The following is a 16,326-nucleotide window of genomic DNA, read 5'->3' on the forward strand; positions in this document are numbered from 1 at the left end:
AAAGGCACAGAAGTCCTGTCCTCTATTGAGTCTGACAACCCTAAGAACGGAAGGAGAGAAGGGTGTGGGGGGTTTTGCTGCTGCTGCTGCTAAGCATGGCTAGTACATGGGTAGGCAAACTAAGGCCTGGGGGCCAGATCCGGCCCAATCGCCTTCTCAATCCAGCCCGCGGAATCAGCGTGTTTTTACATGAGTAGAATGTGTCCTTTTATTTTAAATGAATCTCTGGGTTATTTGTGGGGCATAGGAATTCGTTCATTTATGTTTTCCCCCCAAAATATAGTCCGGCCCCCCACAAGGTCTGAGGGACAGTGGACCGGCCCCCTGCTGAAAAAGTTTGCTGACGCCTGGCTTAGTAGCATTAAGACTGGGGAAACGAAGGAAATGGCTCCTTTATTTTTAATTTGCTGCTCGTATGGCAAACAGCTGGAACTTTGCATGGAATCACTCCCACCTAGTGGTTGGCAAGAGCATCACAGGCACCCACCCAAATTCCTTGAGTTTGTATGCATGAAGATACAGTCCCTCCCCTGCTATATAGGCTCTTAAGGACCTCGTGTGAGTCCTACTACGTACTAGATCAAGCCAAGGGCCCAATTAGCTCAACAGCATCTGTTCACAGCAGCCAGCCAGATTCTCCAAAGAGAAGCCTCTGAAAGCAGGGTGGGAAATGCAACAGCCCCTCTGAGTAAAATGATGTTTAATGGCTTCAGGTGCTGACTGAATGACCCAGTTAATCAGCAACCAGCTCGAAGTGCCCTTTGTAAACCCCCCTCAATCTTAACCGTAATTAGCACCTCATATAAAAAAGCCCCACAGGGAGCCTCCAATGGGCAAGGGAAGGTTCCCCCCTCTTCCTTAGTTTTTGGCACTTAGGAATAAGCTTCACCTCCCATGATTCAGGCTGCTGTGACAGACAAGGAACCAACTCCAACTCCTGGCCCTTTCAATGAGGCCATTTCAACACGTTCCACAGCAATTGTTGGTGGGCTTCTTCCTTCTCCTAGAATAAGGATTGGGGGCAATTGTGCAGGCTAGGGATTGCTCTCTTTGTCATCTATGTAAGGTGAAGGAAGAATGGGGGAGAAAATGATAGGACTGCGCTCTGGGTACTGCAACTGATCCCAAGTATGCTTAGTTTGCAAAGGGCTTTAAACTCTATGGTGTCTATTCACAGGGGAAACTGTGAGCTCCTTTCCATTTTATAGGCACTGGCCACAGACTGAGAAGTAGCTGACACAGGGGGAAATTGCACATTAGCTATAGAAAGTGCAAAGAAGAAAACCCTAGAATGGTGACTCATGCAGAGTTGCAACAAGCACCCTCCTCTCTGGGGGCTGGGTTCACAGTCTTAAGAAGAGCCTTGATGGATCATGCCCATCTAGTCCAGCATCCTGTTTTCACAGTGACCAAGGACTTGAGCGCAACAGGAGCTGTCTCCCCACTTGGGCTCCCCAGCAACTGGTATCTGGGATGCTGCCTCTGACAAGGGAGCTAGTGGCAAATGATAGCCTGGTCCTCCATTGAAAACCACCCAAGTTTGGGGCTGTCACTAAATCTCACAGGTGCCAAGGTCCAAGCAGTGACCTAGGCGGGAAGTTGAGAGATGCACCAGTAGCTGATTCTAGCCTTCTGAATTGTGGAAAAGAGGAGACCCACACCAAGTTTGGGGTAAGGCAATTTTATTTTTATTTTTTATTATTAAAGTTGTTACATTGTTTTAAAGTAACTGTACACTAGTTTTTATTAAGAAACAGTTTAAAAAAGAAACAGAAGTTATTCATATAAAAGTCAACGTCGTAAAAGTTACGTTTTCCTTCCTCTGAGGGGAAATGCAGAGCTGCAAGAAAGGAGGTGGGCCTGATCCTGTGCAAAGGTTGCCAACCTTTTTTTTTAAATTAAAAAAGCTAGCTCTAACAGGCCCTTATCTGGCGGCAATGCTGCTTTCATGTAAACGTGTCCCTTGTTGAATCCTGTGGCTGCTTAGGGCATAATAATAATAGAATCATGGAATTGTAGAGTTGGAAGGGACCCAAAAGGAAATTTAATCCAGCCCCAGTTGTTCTGTTTCCCCCACCACCAACTCTCCTCCTCAACTGGCAATTTCGCCCTGTTCATCCCTCCCAATTTTCCTGACTCCCCCCCCAAAAAAAAAATAGAAAATGGGGTCGTCATATTAACTCCTGCTCCCAATGTAGGGGCCTATGTGCCTTTAACAGCTTTGCAATGGGCAGGAATCCAACAGGTGAAGCCTCCTCTCTTCCACTGCCTCTCTGTCCATGGTGAAAACGTGTTTTTTTCTGACAGGTTTGGTTTTTCTTGCGTTGTCTCCCTGCCCAATTTTAATACAAAATAGGGGCACGGGGCTAGGAAGGATTTTTAAAGCGTCAGAATCTGGTGCCCAACACAGAATGGGGGCTCAGCTCAGACAGGACCAGGTCGTCGTTGAAACTAAACGCTTGCTTCAGTTGGAACAGGGATTCTGGGCCTTTGGGGTCTGGATCGGAACCACCCAGTTTATGCATTTTAAGGAAGAGCAAAGTATCCCTTGTGGGTCCACAGCGTTGATCAAACTCGAGAAATAGTCTCTCTGCCAGTCTTCAAAGCCGCCCTCCCATCCCCTCAAGCAAACCGTGGTGCCATCAGGGTTCTAGGGCGAGTGCCACACACGGGAGCCAATGCGTGTTTCCTCGGGAGCAAGCGCCATGGAGATCAGTGGGGTTTACTCTCATGTAAATGTACATACGGTAGGATGGCAAGTTCCAACCTAGCGCGCAGGTGGAGGCCGGCACAGGACGCAGCACCAGAGCGCACGGCCAGGGCGGCGCACCGGTTTCTTACCAAGGTCGCCACAGCTCTTGGCTCCGCTCAGGGAGCGCCTGCCCGCTCTGACCCCGGTCGCTCCCCGCCTGGCTGCGGCCTCCCGCCGCGGGGAAGGCGGCCTCGCACCCTCGGCCCTTCAGCGGCCTCGCTTTCCTGAGAGGAGTCGTCGTCGGCCCTCCGGGGCTGCCCAGCGCGGCCAGTCGGGCTTTGGGGAGCGCCGCTTGAGGGTCGCTGTCCCTGGTGCTGAAGACGCCTCCGGCGGCGGCCATGGGCAGAACTCGGGCGAGCTGGTGCAGGAGCTGGAAGGAAGAGGAGCAGGAAGCTTCGCTGGCCGCTTCGGAGCGCAGCAGAAACTGGCGCACTCCTTGCAGGCAGCTCCGAAAACCGGCCTGGTAGTCGGCGCTCTTGGTCAGCGACACCCCTGGAGGAGGAAAGAAGTCGGGAAGTCGGATAGAGACTGAGCCACTCACGCTCCCAGTCTCACTCGCGCTCCAGGAGTCAAGATAGGCGAGAGATGGCCACTCTTAGTTCAAGGTTTAAGCCAGTGGCTCACAAACTTTTTCAGGCTACCGCCCTCTTGGTTCCATAAACTCACTCGCAGTGTCCCCTACTCTATACAAAGCATTATTCAGAATATCTGTTTGCACGACCCACTGAGGAAGAATAAAATTCAGAACAGGAGCAATTAATTGCGCATTCATTCAAAATCAAATTAAAACTAGTTGGTTTCATTAATTCAACGAAATTAATTAGCTTGATCCAGTGATACCAGCTTTCCAAAGTCTGGTAGTATTTTACATTTCCAGTGCTGCCACCCCACTCCTTTGCCCCTGCCCCCCCAGTTAATCCCACTGTCCCATAGAGAGTGTTCTTGCCCACTTTGGGAACCACTAGAGGTTAATTATCAGAAGCTGTTACTGTCAGAGGCAGTGAAGGTTCACCTGTGGCCCTTCAGACGTCTCCAGACTTCAACACCCAGTAGCCTCAGACAACATGACGAATAGCCAAGAATGACGGGAGTTGTAGCCCAATAACACCTAGGGAGCCACAGGGTCGCTATTAATTTGTGTCCTGCAACAGCCGATTGTGTAAAAACAGCTCTGCTAGGACTCCAGCGCATCTTCCTTTTTTTTTGCTCAGAACTGTGATGGTCTGATGATCAGTTACAATTTGCTAGCACTTGTAGTGTTCGGTCAATTAGTTGGTTAATCAGCTACGTCTTTTTTTTTATAATGGAAATGTGTCCTTGAATGATCAGTCAGCAGACTTTTAAAAATGAAAAAAAAACAAAACTATATTTTATTTAAAAAATATGGCTACTAACTGTAGACAGCAACCAGCATCTCTGTATCTGTGTATGCAGAAAGAGAATGCCTCTTCTGAGGCTATGTCTTCTTTGATACATCATTCTAGAAACCCAAGGGACAGTGCAACCCTGTGCCTGCCTAGTTAGGAGTAGGCTCCATTGAGCTCAAGGGGGCTTAGACCCAAGTGTGTGTGGTATTATAGCTGAAGCAATCCATCTTTTTTGAGGTGTTGCTTTCCCCTATGACAGGCACGTCCAACAGGTAGATTGTGATCTACCAGTAGATCACTGGACGTCTGCAGTAGATCACTGGTAGATCACCGGCTCCCCCCAAAGAAGCCCAAGAACCAGGGCCGGCTCATCGTAGACCCCCGGTGGCGCAGGGCACCATGGTGCCGGCCCGCCAGGAGGGCGCCGCGAGCTGCGACCGCCCGCTGGCCGGCCGGTCCGCCGGTCCGCTGTGCAGCTGCGCGCGGCGCCCACCTGCCCACCGCGTTGGGAAACGGGGCGGAAGGGCGCCGGAGATATCTGGCGCACCATGGCAACAGGGGCGCTTAAGACGGCGCTGCCAAGAACTTTGGCTCCCCGAAAAAAGCTAAACATTTTAGCCCAGCATCCCAAAAAAGGAAGCTCAACAACTTTGACCTGAACCCCCCAAAAGGGGATAGATCACTGCCAGTTTTTAACTCTGCGAGTAGATCACAGTCTCTTGGGAGTTGGCCACCCCTGCCCTATGACAATCAGCTAAAATGTTAATCTACCAATGCTTCCTTAATTGGGTTCCATGGTTTCATTTGGGTGGTTTACCTTGGGCCGAGGGCTGTAGGCTCTTCATGTACTTTACGCTCAGCTCCAGGATATCTGCCTTCTCCAGCTTGCGTTTCCGGATCTGCAATTCCCCCACAAAACCAAAGAAAGCCAAGGGGTTACTGGGGTCATTTCTGCCTGCCCTGCCCTTAGTGAATGACTTCCACCCCTAAACCTGTTGGCTTCTCTCTCAGCTGGGTCGAAGGACGGAAGTAATTTATTTATTGCATTTCTATCCCATATCTACTCATTTAATCCCCACAGCAGCCCTGCGAGGTGGGTTAAGCTGAGAGCCAGTGGCTAGCCCCAAGTAGATTTTCCATGGCTGAGTAGGGATTTGAATCCAAGTTTATTGGAGTCTCACCACCTTTCCCCTGATGTACCAAGCGCCAAGCGTCTCCCTTCTCCCGACTCCCCACCCCACCCTGCACTTACGAACATCAGAGTCAGCCCTATACTAAGCCAGACCATTGAGGCATCTAGTGTGTTATTGTCCTCCTCTCCAGGGTTTCAGGCAGGAGACATCACTAGTCCTACCCGGAGATGCCTTTTGGGATTAAAACCGGGACCTTCTGCATGCCGAGCAAGTGCTCCGCCACTGAGCTGCTCCGTTCTTCCAAAATTAGTGTGATGAGAAAGGTAAAAAGACGGAGAGGGGTGAAGAGGAGCAGGGGGTCCTTTGTGCTCCTGCCTCTGTCATTTTCAAAGTGAAATGTAACCCCCTTCCGTGGGGATAAACTGGCTCCCCCCGACCCTCCCCCCCCCTCTCCTGGAAATGCAAGGGAAAGGGGAGCCTCACCTGGTGGGAGTAGTTCTTTTCCAGCAGAGCTTTGAGTTGCTCTAGGGAGAGGTTGATACGAGCTCGTCTCCTCTTCTCCATGAGGGGTTTGGAGACCTGAAAAAATGCACACGGGGCGGGGGGAGATCTATTTATTTATTTTATTTATTACATTTCAATCTCACTTCCCCTCCCTCCAATGAGCTCAAGGTGGCATGCACTGCCCCCCCCTCTCCTAATGTAACAACAGCAGCAGCAGCAACAACAACAACAACAACAACTCTGTGAGGTAGGTTAGGCTGAGAGGCAGGGACTGGTCCCAAGCTTCATGCAGGGGAGGGAATTAGAATGCTTAGAAGTCCAACACTCCGACCACTACACCGCGCTGCCTCTCAGGGATCAGCTAGGCATCCCTTATCCATTATCTGGGCTTAACTCTGGAATTTAAACCACATTATATCACATACCGGTAATACCATATGTGATATAGGGAAGTTTTTAATGTGTGACATTTTAATGTATTTTAATCTTTGTTGGAAGCCGCCCAGAGTGGCTGGGAAAACCCAGCCGGATGGGCGGGGTACAAATAATAAATTATTATTATTATGATTACTACTACTACTACTACTACATATTCATTCATTTGCTCACTACATTTTTTTGTCTCAAATGCAATTTTTTTAAAGGGTATACAACTTCTGAACCAAGAAGAGATGAAGGGACTCCTGAGTGCACACAGAGTGCATTCTTTCCACCACAGAATAAAGACATAGGTGGTGCGGGGGGGGGGGCAGAGGGGCAAGCACCCCCCACAAAGGATCTCACTCGCCCCACTTGTCCGCCTCCTGTGGCTGGACTTCTGCCATTAACAGAGACTGTTAATTATCTTTCAGAGATTTTAATATGTGGGGCACAACTTGCCCACCTAGAAATAAACTTTCCCCCTTCTGTTCCCCCCCCCATATTTTTTGCTGGTGCCCCTACTGCTTAGAGAGAGTTGCCAGACACCTGCAGATTGTGGGTGGGTGGGGAAGAGCTTTCAGGTCAAAGCAATCTTCTTTTTTTGTCTAGATATTGACTATTGGGTGATATATGCTGGCTTTTTGCAGTTTCTCCCTGCACTCTGTATAAGCTCAGGGGAATCTCCAACTATTCCTGGCATTGGGAACAGGTGCCAAGCTCATATTGGGAACACATTAACCCCTAGGGGAAAAAAACACATGGCAAAGGGACCCTTTTCTCCCTCCACCCTGGGGAGGGGGGGACAGGTAGGCTGCCCCCCTGTCCTTTTGCTCCCATCTGTAGCATCAGACCCACCAACCTTGCGGAAGGAATTGAGCGCCCTCCTCTCTTGCAGTCTGTGGTCCGTACCCATCCTGCATCCTTTGCCCTCCCTGCACCAAGGAGGTGGCATTTTATCTCCGGAGTTGTTTTCCATTTCAATGGGTCCATTCAGGCTAGGGAACCTCCCCCCCCCAAAGGGGAGGGAAGAGGTGGAGGGTGGAGGAGAGGGTAGGGGCTTGCAGAGAGATGGAGGGCGGGATAGAGGCATTTGGATCTTCCTGCTGCATCAAACAGCTTTCAGGTCCTGCTTTAAGGACAGATTTGTCATAATGCGCCTTGCCTACTTAGAAACATCCAGGCCTTGGGGGGAGAGGAAGAGCGCCTTGGTGGTGGAAGGCACCAAGCCCCTGGTGAATTGTTCCTCGTTGTAATGTCCTTCGAGCATGTACAAAGCGCTTTCCCATTTCAGTGGACACAGCCCACAAACAAGCCAGGATCAGGAGGGAAGCCAAAACGGACCCCAGAACCTCTTGGTGGATCAGTTAAGCACTTGCTTACCCCCAGGGAAGACTGCTTTAAAAGTGGGGGTTGTTTTGTCTCCTGTAAAAACGCCCAGGCCAAATAATTGTGAGTTGATTATGGCACTTGGATCCTGGCGCTTGCTTGCTTAATCCAAATACAGTGGAGGCTGGGGGACAAATTCTAGGCAAAGCAGTCAATCAACAGCTGAATCAGGCTTCAGCCCTAAGCGCAGCCCGTTTAACTCATGACCTGAAATATAGAATTGCGTTGTAAGTCACAAAATGTTGGCTTGAGGGTTGTATGCTCTCTTCCCATTCTCATCCCAGCCCTTCCTCCTCCTGGTGCTGTGGTACGAGGAGTGTCAGACAAGGGTTCAAATAGTCTCTCGGCCCCAAAGCTCACAGGGTTACCTTGGGTCGGTCACAGCCTCTGGGTCTCTACCCTACCTTACAGGGTTGTTGTAAGGATGGAATGGAGAACCACGCGCAGTGCCTCGATAAAAGAAATGATTAGGCTCCCTTGCAGTTGAAGAGCCAGGATCCAAAGCCTTCCTCCCAGGGAGGGTCTCCCTGAGTGGCCATCCATCCGCACATTTCATGCTGGGGACGAAGGAGGAGAGCTGGACAATGTAGCAATTTTCTGCCTTTTTGTGACTGTAAAAGAGCGTAGCCGCTCTCGCTGAGCTCCGCCTGGACATGTGTCCCATTAAAGCATGGCAGCGAGGATGCAAGGAGGGGAGAGGGGGGCAGCAGGCATGCCGCTTGCTGTTAAGTGGTGGGGAATGCTCCACTTTCCCCTGTCCTCCTTTCTCATCTCAGGGAACCCCCCAAGGGATAGGTCTCTGCTCAACTCCCTCTATGGCTGCAGGGAAGACATAGCTCAGTGGCAGGGCACTTGTCTTGCATGTAGAAGGCCCCAGGTTCAGTTCCCCATAGGGTCTCCAGGTGGAGCTGGGGAAAGACTCCCCGTTTGAAATATTGGAGTGCTGCTTCCAAGCCCATGTAGACACTACTGGGCCAAATGGAACACATCAGTCTGACTCCATGTATGGCAGCTTCCTATGTTCATACAGCGTTTTCTACACTTCCTTGCTTTTGCTGGTGCTTAAGACACCCCTGCAAGGTAGGCCAGTAAGGGTGACAGCACCCCATGTGGCAGGTGGTTACCTGAGATGTGGTCATTTGCCAAAAACCACCTCAGGGCTTTGTGGCAGAGGAAAGACGAGGGGGGGGAGCCCTCTTTCTTCCCACCCACACCCCACATTTTCTTCCCTGGGGTCGGGGATTGGCATCAGAGTTGTTTCTTTGTGTGAGGGCTGAGCCACAGGAGACATGGCGTGTGCCTCTGAGCATATGCATAGATTTTCCATAGATAGATTTTCCATGCTGACTCGAAGCAACAAATACTTGGGTGTGGGATGAACCAGAGGGGAAGGCTGATCTCTTAATGTCCTGCTTGAGGGCTTTCCAGAGACACCTTGTCTTACACGGTGAGGAAGTGTGACCTTTGGGCCTGATCCAGCAGCGCTTTCTTTGCATTTCATGTGTTTATTTAGGCATTAATAGTTGTACTGTTTTCTGTACATTAAATAGTGGGAGGGTTTTGATTCTTTGCTTTTGCAAGAGAGCATAACTGAGGCAAGAGGTTTAGAATGGGGGACTAACAGAAGGAGGACAATATTGCAGAGCACTTCTCATTCGTCTAGTGATGCAATTCACGAAATTTATTTCTTGCAAAGCTGGAAAGCTGTGTACATTTGGAATAATCCCCCCTCTCTTTTTTTAATAGTAGTGCTACATTTTGGACATTGCTTGATGCTTTCTCTTATCTGTATAATCGCTGATGTTTTTAATCCCAAGAAGAAGGAGGAAAAACCCTGCAGATCGAAAGAAGATACACTTTCCTAGGCAGACCTTGATGATCTCGGGGTTCCTTGCCCCTGGACCTTTTGACTGCATTTTTGGGGGTGGGGTGGGAGGCTGGGTTGTTTCCCTGCCTCTGAAGTGCACATGGGAAATGAGCTTGGCTGGGGAGGGGGGGAGGCGTGGCCCTAATTCTCCTCGCCCCAGGCCTGCCCCATGAAGCCTGAGTCTCCTGTTGAGGAACCCATTCACTGCCACCACCTCCATAATAGGCGATTCGCTTTGGTGCCTCAGACAAAAACCCCAGATGTTGCCAGGCGCGGCCTGGCGGTGGGAGCCGGGCTGCTGCTGCTGGTGCTTTGGTGGGGAAAACAGATGAAGGGAATGCCAATGACTGTCTAACCCGCACATGCATGCCCCCACCCCAGCTAAGGCAGGCATGCCTGCTCTGAAATTGTAAATGGAAGCCAGCTTGGCTGGAGGTGGGGGCCTCCTGGCCATTGGATGGCCCAGAGGTGGCCAAAGGAAGTCTCCCCCCTGCCTGTAATTTGTCCTCCCTCCCTTCCAGTTTCTTAAGGATACTGTCTGCTAACCACACACACTACAGTTGGAAGTGGGGGGGGGGAGATCACAAGGAATAAGGGACCTTTTATTGCTTTGCCTGCAATACGGCTGAACAATGTCAGCAAGTGGGACCCTCCAAGCCAGACCGAAGGGCCTCCCAGTTCCTTTTTCAGCCCCGAGATGTGTTGAAACGAACAAAAGTCTGGTGGTCTTTAAAAAGACTTAACCCATTTTATTACGGCATGAGCTGAGGTCTGTTGGTGTCCCAGTTCCTTCTTCCTGGCTCCCAGTTCCACAATCAGCACTTGAAGTACATGATAGTTCTGGAGGGGGCACAACTCTGGACCCCCCCACCACTGAGATGCCCCCAAATCATATGTCTGCCTGACCAGGAGGTTGTCCCCTTTTCTGATGCACTTGGTCCAAAGCTTCCAAACAGGGAGCTGGATGTTTTGCACCCCAAAATAATTATGGTGTCAATCCAAACCATGCACTCCCATGACGAGGAGGTTGTCCCTTTGAGGAAGTCCTGGCATCCTCTCCATCCTAAAGCTGATTTCCCCCCCATCAAAAAATAATAATAACCCAACCTCACTCTCAAAGCTGACATCCGTCTATGGCAGGAGTGACCCAATATGGCCCTTTCCAGATGTTCCGAAACAGAGAAAGAGCATGCCTTAGTGTGCAGACTATTGGGAAAGCCCAAAGGAGTCTTTGGAGAGATTTGGCTAATTCTTTCTGCTCCAAAAGTATTTACATTTGACAGTGAGAGTAGCACAGCAGCTGAAAGGTTGATCTAGAACAGGGGTCACCAAACTTTTTCAGCAGGGGGCCGGTCCACTGTCCCTCAGACCTTGTGGGGGGGCCGGACTATATTTTGAAAAAAAAATATGAACAGATTCCTACGCCCCACAAATAACCCAGAGATGCATTTTAAATAAAAGGACACATTCTACTCATGTAAAAACACCAGGCAGGCCCCACAAATAACCCAGAGATGCATTTTAAATAAAAGGACACATTCTACTCATGTAAAAACACCAGGCAGGCCCCACAAACAACCCAGAGATGCATTTTAAATAAAAGGACACATTCTACACATGTAAAAACACGCTGATTCCTGGACCGTCCCCGGGCCAGATTGAAAAGGCGATTGGGCCGCATCCGGCCCCCGGGCCTTAGTTTGGGTACCCCTGATCTAGAATCCGAGCAGTCCTGGATTCAAATATTATCTCGGCCACAAACTTGCTAGGGTTGCCTTTTCTATTCAAAGGATGGGGAACCTGAGGCCCTATCAGCATTGCCCAAACTTGGGTCTCCAGTTATTTTTGGACTACAACTCCCATCATCCCTAGCTAGCAGGACCAGAGGTCAGGGATGATGGGAACTGTAGTCCAAAAAACCACTAGAGACCCAAGTTTGGGAAACACTGCTCTAGATGTTGCTCAGCTCCAGTTCCCATCATCCCTGGCTATTGACCATCCTGGCTGGGGCTTATGGGAGTTGGAAGTCCAGCAACACCTGGGGTGTGGGGAGAGGTTCCCAACCCCTACTGTATCCACTTTCCTGAAAACATCTCAAAGTTAATTCTCAGTAGACAGGTACAAGATTGTTCGACTAGCAGCCTTAAGCACACCACTCTCAGCTTCCGTCTGCAACAGAGGAAGAAGACAGACATGCAAATAAATCCACCTCTGTAATCCTCAGAACAGCCCTGTAAGGTGTTGGCACCTCTGCCTGCCAAGGTGTTCTGTGTTACTCAGAAGCCTGCAGATTCCTCCATCAACAGAAACTGGCACATGCAGTTAAAACACCAACTGACACAGAGAATCTGTCCCAGATCAGGGCATGGTGGGGAGGATGAGAACAGACAAGTAGCTAGCTAGAAACCTCATTAGATGATCCTCAGGGTCCCTTTCCAACTCTATGATTCTATAAGAAGAGCCCTTCTGTGTCAGGCCAAATGACCCATCTTGCTCAGCATCCTTGTCTCACAGTGGCCAACCTGACTCTTGCAGGAAAACTTGGAAGCAGGATCTGAGTACAAGAGCACCGTCCCTTCCTGTGGCTTCCAAAATTGGCATTCAGAAGCATTTACCAACCGCCTCCATCCCTGGATGGATAGCAATAGCATAGTCATCTTGGCTAGCAGCCATTGATAGCTTTCTCCAATTTATAAGCTCCCCTCTCAGCCTAGGGCTGTTTCTCCAAGACCACTCTGCCTCGTACCCTCTTTGGGGTTTTTATTTTGGAGGGGGGGGGAGTGGGCAGCAAACTCTGTGTCCTACTTGTCCAAATGGGCCTTGAAGTTTCAGGAGGAACCCTGTTTTTCTCTCTATCCTGGAGCAGGATGAGGATTAGGAAGAAGGCAAGCCCCCCCCCCCAATCTCTCCACCCAGAGTCTCCCTGCTTGCTCTGTGTAGTCCAGAGTCAGCCTGTGCCTGGGGAGATTTTTTGGGGGGGGGAATTAGATGAGGCTTGTCTGTGTTCCTCCAAACAGATGGGGGGGGCTTCTCTCCCACCCGCTCCGGTAGCCTGTCTGCCCCTTTCATGGGGGAATATTGATGTGTTCTCAGGAAGGACAGCATCTTACACCGTGGAAAATCGTGGCCCGCCCCACAGTCTTTCAGTGTTGTGAGTTGAGACCCCCCCTCCAAATAGCCGGGCACTCTGCTGAGGGGGGGTGGGGGGGCTTGGTTTAACCCCCCCCTTGCACAGACGTCCTCTTGGAGGGTCTTGGCTAAAGAGGGAGGTAGTTGATGTATTGTATAAAGGGCCTGTGAACTAGAAAGCAAATGTGGGGTGAAGTGGGGTGGAGAGGGTGGTTATTCAGCCCCCCCAGCTCAATTGCTGCAAAGACTGAAGGCTGGGGAGGGGGGCAGGCTGAAGCAGCTTAGGGTAGGATCCCATAGAATACCCCATGCAGCACCCCCTCCCCAAATCTGAGGCGTACCCTGGTGGGTGCGTCTGTACACCAAAACTGCCTTGTTAGCAAATCTGTTAAGTCTGATTTCTTTGATCCGAGACGGGTTTGCCTAAAATAATAAGGGAGACACAAAATAAAAAGGGGGGAGGGTTAACATATAGCGGAAAACCCCAGGATGATCTAGGTACAGAGTAAAACGAGAAATTGTTTCAATTCCTTTTGCTGGGAGCAGAGTAAGCTGCCTTGCACTGAGTCAGATTCTTGGCTGATATAGCTCAATGTTGCCCACACTGACTGGCAGCAAGGGCTCTTCAGGCTTTCAGGCAAGGGTCTCTCCAAGGCCTACAGGGAGATGCTGTTGTTGAGGATGAAACCTGGGACCTTCTGCATTCCAAGCAGGTGCTCTGCCCACTGAGCCGAGGCCCTTCCTACGCCTGCCTTGCTTGCAATATTCGCACCTGTGCAGAATCTTACCATCCTAATGACGAACAGCAATCATAGAATCACCCACACAACTGTTGCTAAACACAACATACACATTAAATGTCAAACTCGTACGTGCAACACAATGTGATGTGGATCACGTGACAGCTTTGTTGTTATGCATGCGGGGTTTGCTTCTGGAAACGCGCAAACACAGATGAGGCTGTGTTGGCACATACAGGCAAAGGGCAGGCGCGGATGTCCGTAGGCAGTTGGAAATACTCACTTTGTGGCACAACTTTACAAGCCGTCATTCATAAATGTGCATGCGATGAGCTTGAAATATTGTTAAGAATGGCATAAAACGGATGCCAAATAGATGGGGCCCCAGCGATTTTGTACTGGTTTTCTCCACCCTCTGCAGTCCTGGAGATGTCTGAACATGGCCAATAAACCTTTGCATTGCAGCGGGTTTGCCTAGATGACCTCTGGGGGTGCCTCCCGACTCTGCGATTCTATGAGACCGCATGTGCTGGGATGGTGGGCGGAGGTGCCCGGCTGAAAAGGACAGCAGGGTGAGGCTTAGCCAGCGCCTGCCTTTGTTAGGGACACCTCCTGCCTCTCTGGGAGCAATTTGTTAGCTAATGATCTGTTTCCTTGCCATAAAGCCCCCATGGTTCTCCCTCCCCCAGAAAAAAAAAGCTTTCTCAAAAGGGATCTTCTATTAGCAACCCAATAAGCCTTGTTATGTTGATGCCCCTTTCGGCAGGCCCAGCCCAAGGACCCAAAGCCCACTTGGTGGAGCCGTGGAGGGTAATTAAACAGGAGGCTGCAAAGCTGGTCTTGTATTAACCAGCCCCAGGCTCTCTTGCCTCACTTTTGGCATTCAGTGGGGTGAAAAGAAGAAAGCCATGCGCTCCCTTTTTCTAAACAGAATGGGGTCTAACCGGGGCCACAGGAGGAGGGATGGTTCCAAAGGCAGTATCAGGCAGAACTCTCTCAGAATCATAGGATTGTAGATTCCCAAGCGTTATCTCAGCCAACACTTTACAATGTAGGAATCACAGCTAAGGCATCCCTGACAGATGGCCACCCAACCTTTGATTTTTTTTTATTAAAGATTTTCTTGATTTACAAAAATACATGCCTTGTCTCCTTTTTTTCAAGTTTTACAGTCTTTTCTACAGATCTGTTACATTTTGTTGTGAGACTTTTAGTGCTGAGTACAGTATAAGGTCAGGAAAAAGAGGGGTATATTTTTTTTTGCAGTGTACTTGTGGGGGTTTCGTGTCGGCGTCCACTAGATAGGTTCTCTTTCTATTCGTTTGTTACATTTCCTTGATAGTGAGAGTGGTTGGGGGCCCTGGGTATGGTTGGTTGTCTATGTTTAGCTGCAATGGGGTTTGTTTGCATTTGTGAGTGGGGGTGGAGTCTTGTTGGGTCAAGTAAGCCAGATTGATTCGTATGCTGTTGGTGGGTTCTCCTTGTTGCCTTGTTGGGCTGTGTATGTGATAAAGGGGAGCCGTACTGGGGTGAAGGCATCCACTCCTATTTATCCCTTTGTGTCAGTTCCAATTTATTGCTTAGCTTTTCTAGCAAGGCTGTGGAACGGCTCAGATAGTTCTTCCTAATATTTAGTTGGAATCTCTTCCCTTGCAATTTGAATCCACTGGTACAAGTAAACCTGCTTTATGCAACTTTGGATGCCCTTAAAATTCAGCAAGGTGGGCCAGATGATGGAAGAGGGCTGGGCATGTTAAGCCAGGTTGGAGATAGATAGATATCTTGGCCTGGCCCGCAGCACAATCTGTTGCTAATTATCTTCGCAGGTGCACAGAGAAGCAGGAGGCTGTAAATAAGTTGGCAAGCTTAAGGTAACATCCTTTCCTAGAGGACATGGAAGCAGGGCAACAGGCGGCTGCAGTTGTAGCCATCTAATTCCTAGCTCTGAAGGCATGTGTTCATCAAACCAGATGTTGGAGTGATGTTGATGCCCAGCTGGCTTTTACATCCACCACTTCTACCGGTAGCTGCCCTCCTCTTCTCTCTGATTCTCAGGCAGAAATCCAACCGGTGAAACTGTCCCCCCATCACTGCATCTCTACATGAGATGAGAGGCAATCTGCACCTGTTGAATGTTCATTCTGCAGACAGGTGGGCTTTGTCCTAACCAGAAGCCTTCAGATTGTTAGCGTTCGTTGCACAGAACGAAAACCGGTCCTCTGAATCCAGCACGCAACCTACTGCCAATTGCAAGCTTAGTCCCAGTTAACCGGGGCGGGGGGGGGGGGGATAGAAATTGTTAATTGTCAGTTCTAAAAGTGTTTCAACTATTGCTCTTAACCAGTTTGCTTTTATTACTTTTTTGTTTTATAATTATGTTTTTAGATGTTGGAAGCCACCTCAAATCCCAGCTTGGGAGAAAGGCAGGGTATAAACACATTAAATAACAAACAAACAATCAAACAAACAAAGCATCTCTAATTCCAGAACACTGAAACACCCCCCCCCCAAGAACAATTTTATAACATGCATAGGCATAACAGTAATAGTGGAGAGAGTGCTTCTGAGGTCGTAGGGAGTACATTTCTGTTACAGAGAAATAATAATCTCTCTATTCCCCCTCCCTCGACCCCAAAACTCCCTCCAAGTTAGAGAACATAAATAGAGTTTTGTGTTATAGTCCAGCACCTTGGACAGTATTTAATTTTAATTAAAAACAAAAACAAAAAAAGCAAGCCAGCACTTTGAGATATATAACAACATCGAGCATTTCTACAGCACATTTAAAGTTTTAAATGTATCGTGCACATCGCTTGATTTATCCATTCATTTGTTACAAAAAACTCTAAACCAATTAACATTAGAGAAGACCTAAGCTTGCGTACGATATTAGATAAAAACATAACAGAATTAGGCACAAAATTGTGTGCTCTCCCCACCCATAAAAATTGTACACATTAAAATCCAGACTGAAGTGCAAATAAAGTAATAAATAAATACATAGATGCAGAATTAGACCTTAAGGAGT

General features: G+C 49.2%; 1 protein-coding gene across 1 annotated transcript; it reads right to left on the reverse strand.

Moving 5' to 3' along the window:
• Positions 1 to 2,837: 2,837 nt before the first annotated feature.
• On the reverse strand, positions 2,838 to 7,128 carry HES3 (hes family bHLH transcription factor 3). The gene is made up of 4 exons (XM_035118803.3): positions 7,036 to 7,128; positions 5,736 to 5,831; positions 4,937 to 5,018; positions 2,838 to 3,244 (listed from the first exon to the last, which is right to left on the reverse strand). The coding sequence occupies exons 1-4, from the start codon at positions 7,126 to 7,128 to the stop codon at positions 2,838 to 2,840; spliced, it is 678 nt and encodes a 225-aa protein (XP_034974694.3).
• Between the last annotated feature and the right edge of the window lie 9,198 nt (positions 7,129 to 16,326).

The sequence above is a fragment of the Zootoca vivipara genome, chromosome 6 (assembly GCF_965207765.1).
Source record: "Zootoca vivipara chromosome 6, rZooViv2.hap1.1, whole genome shotgun sequence".
In the NCBI taxonomy this organism is placed as follows: Eukaryota; Metazoa; Chordata; class Lepidosauria; order Squamata; family Lacertidae; genus Zootoca; species Zootoca vivipara.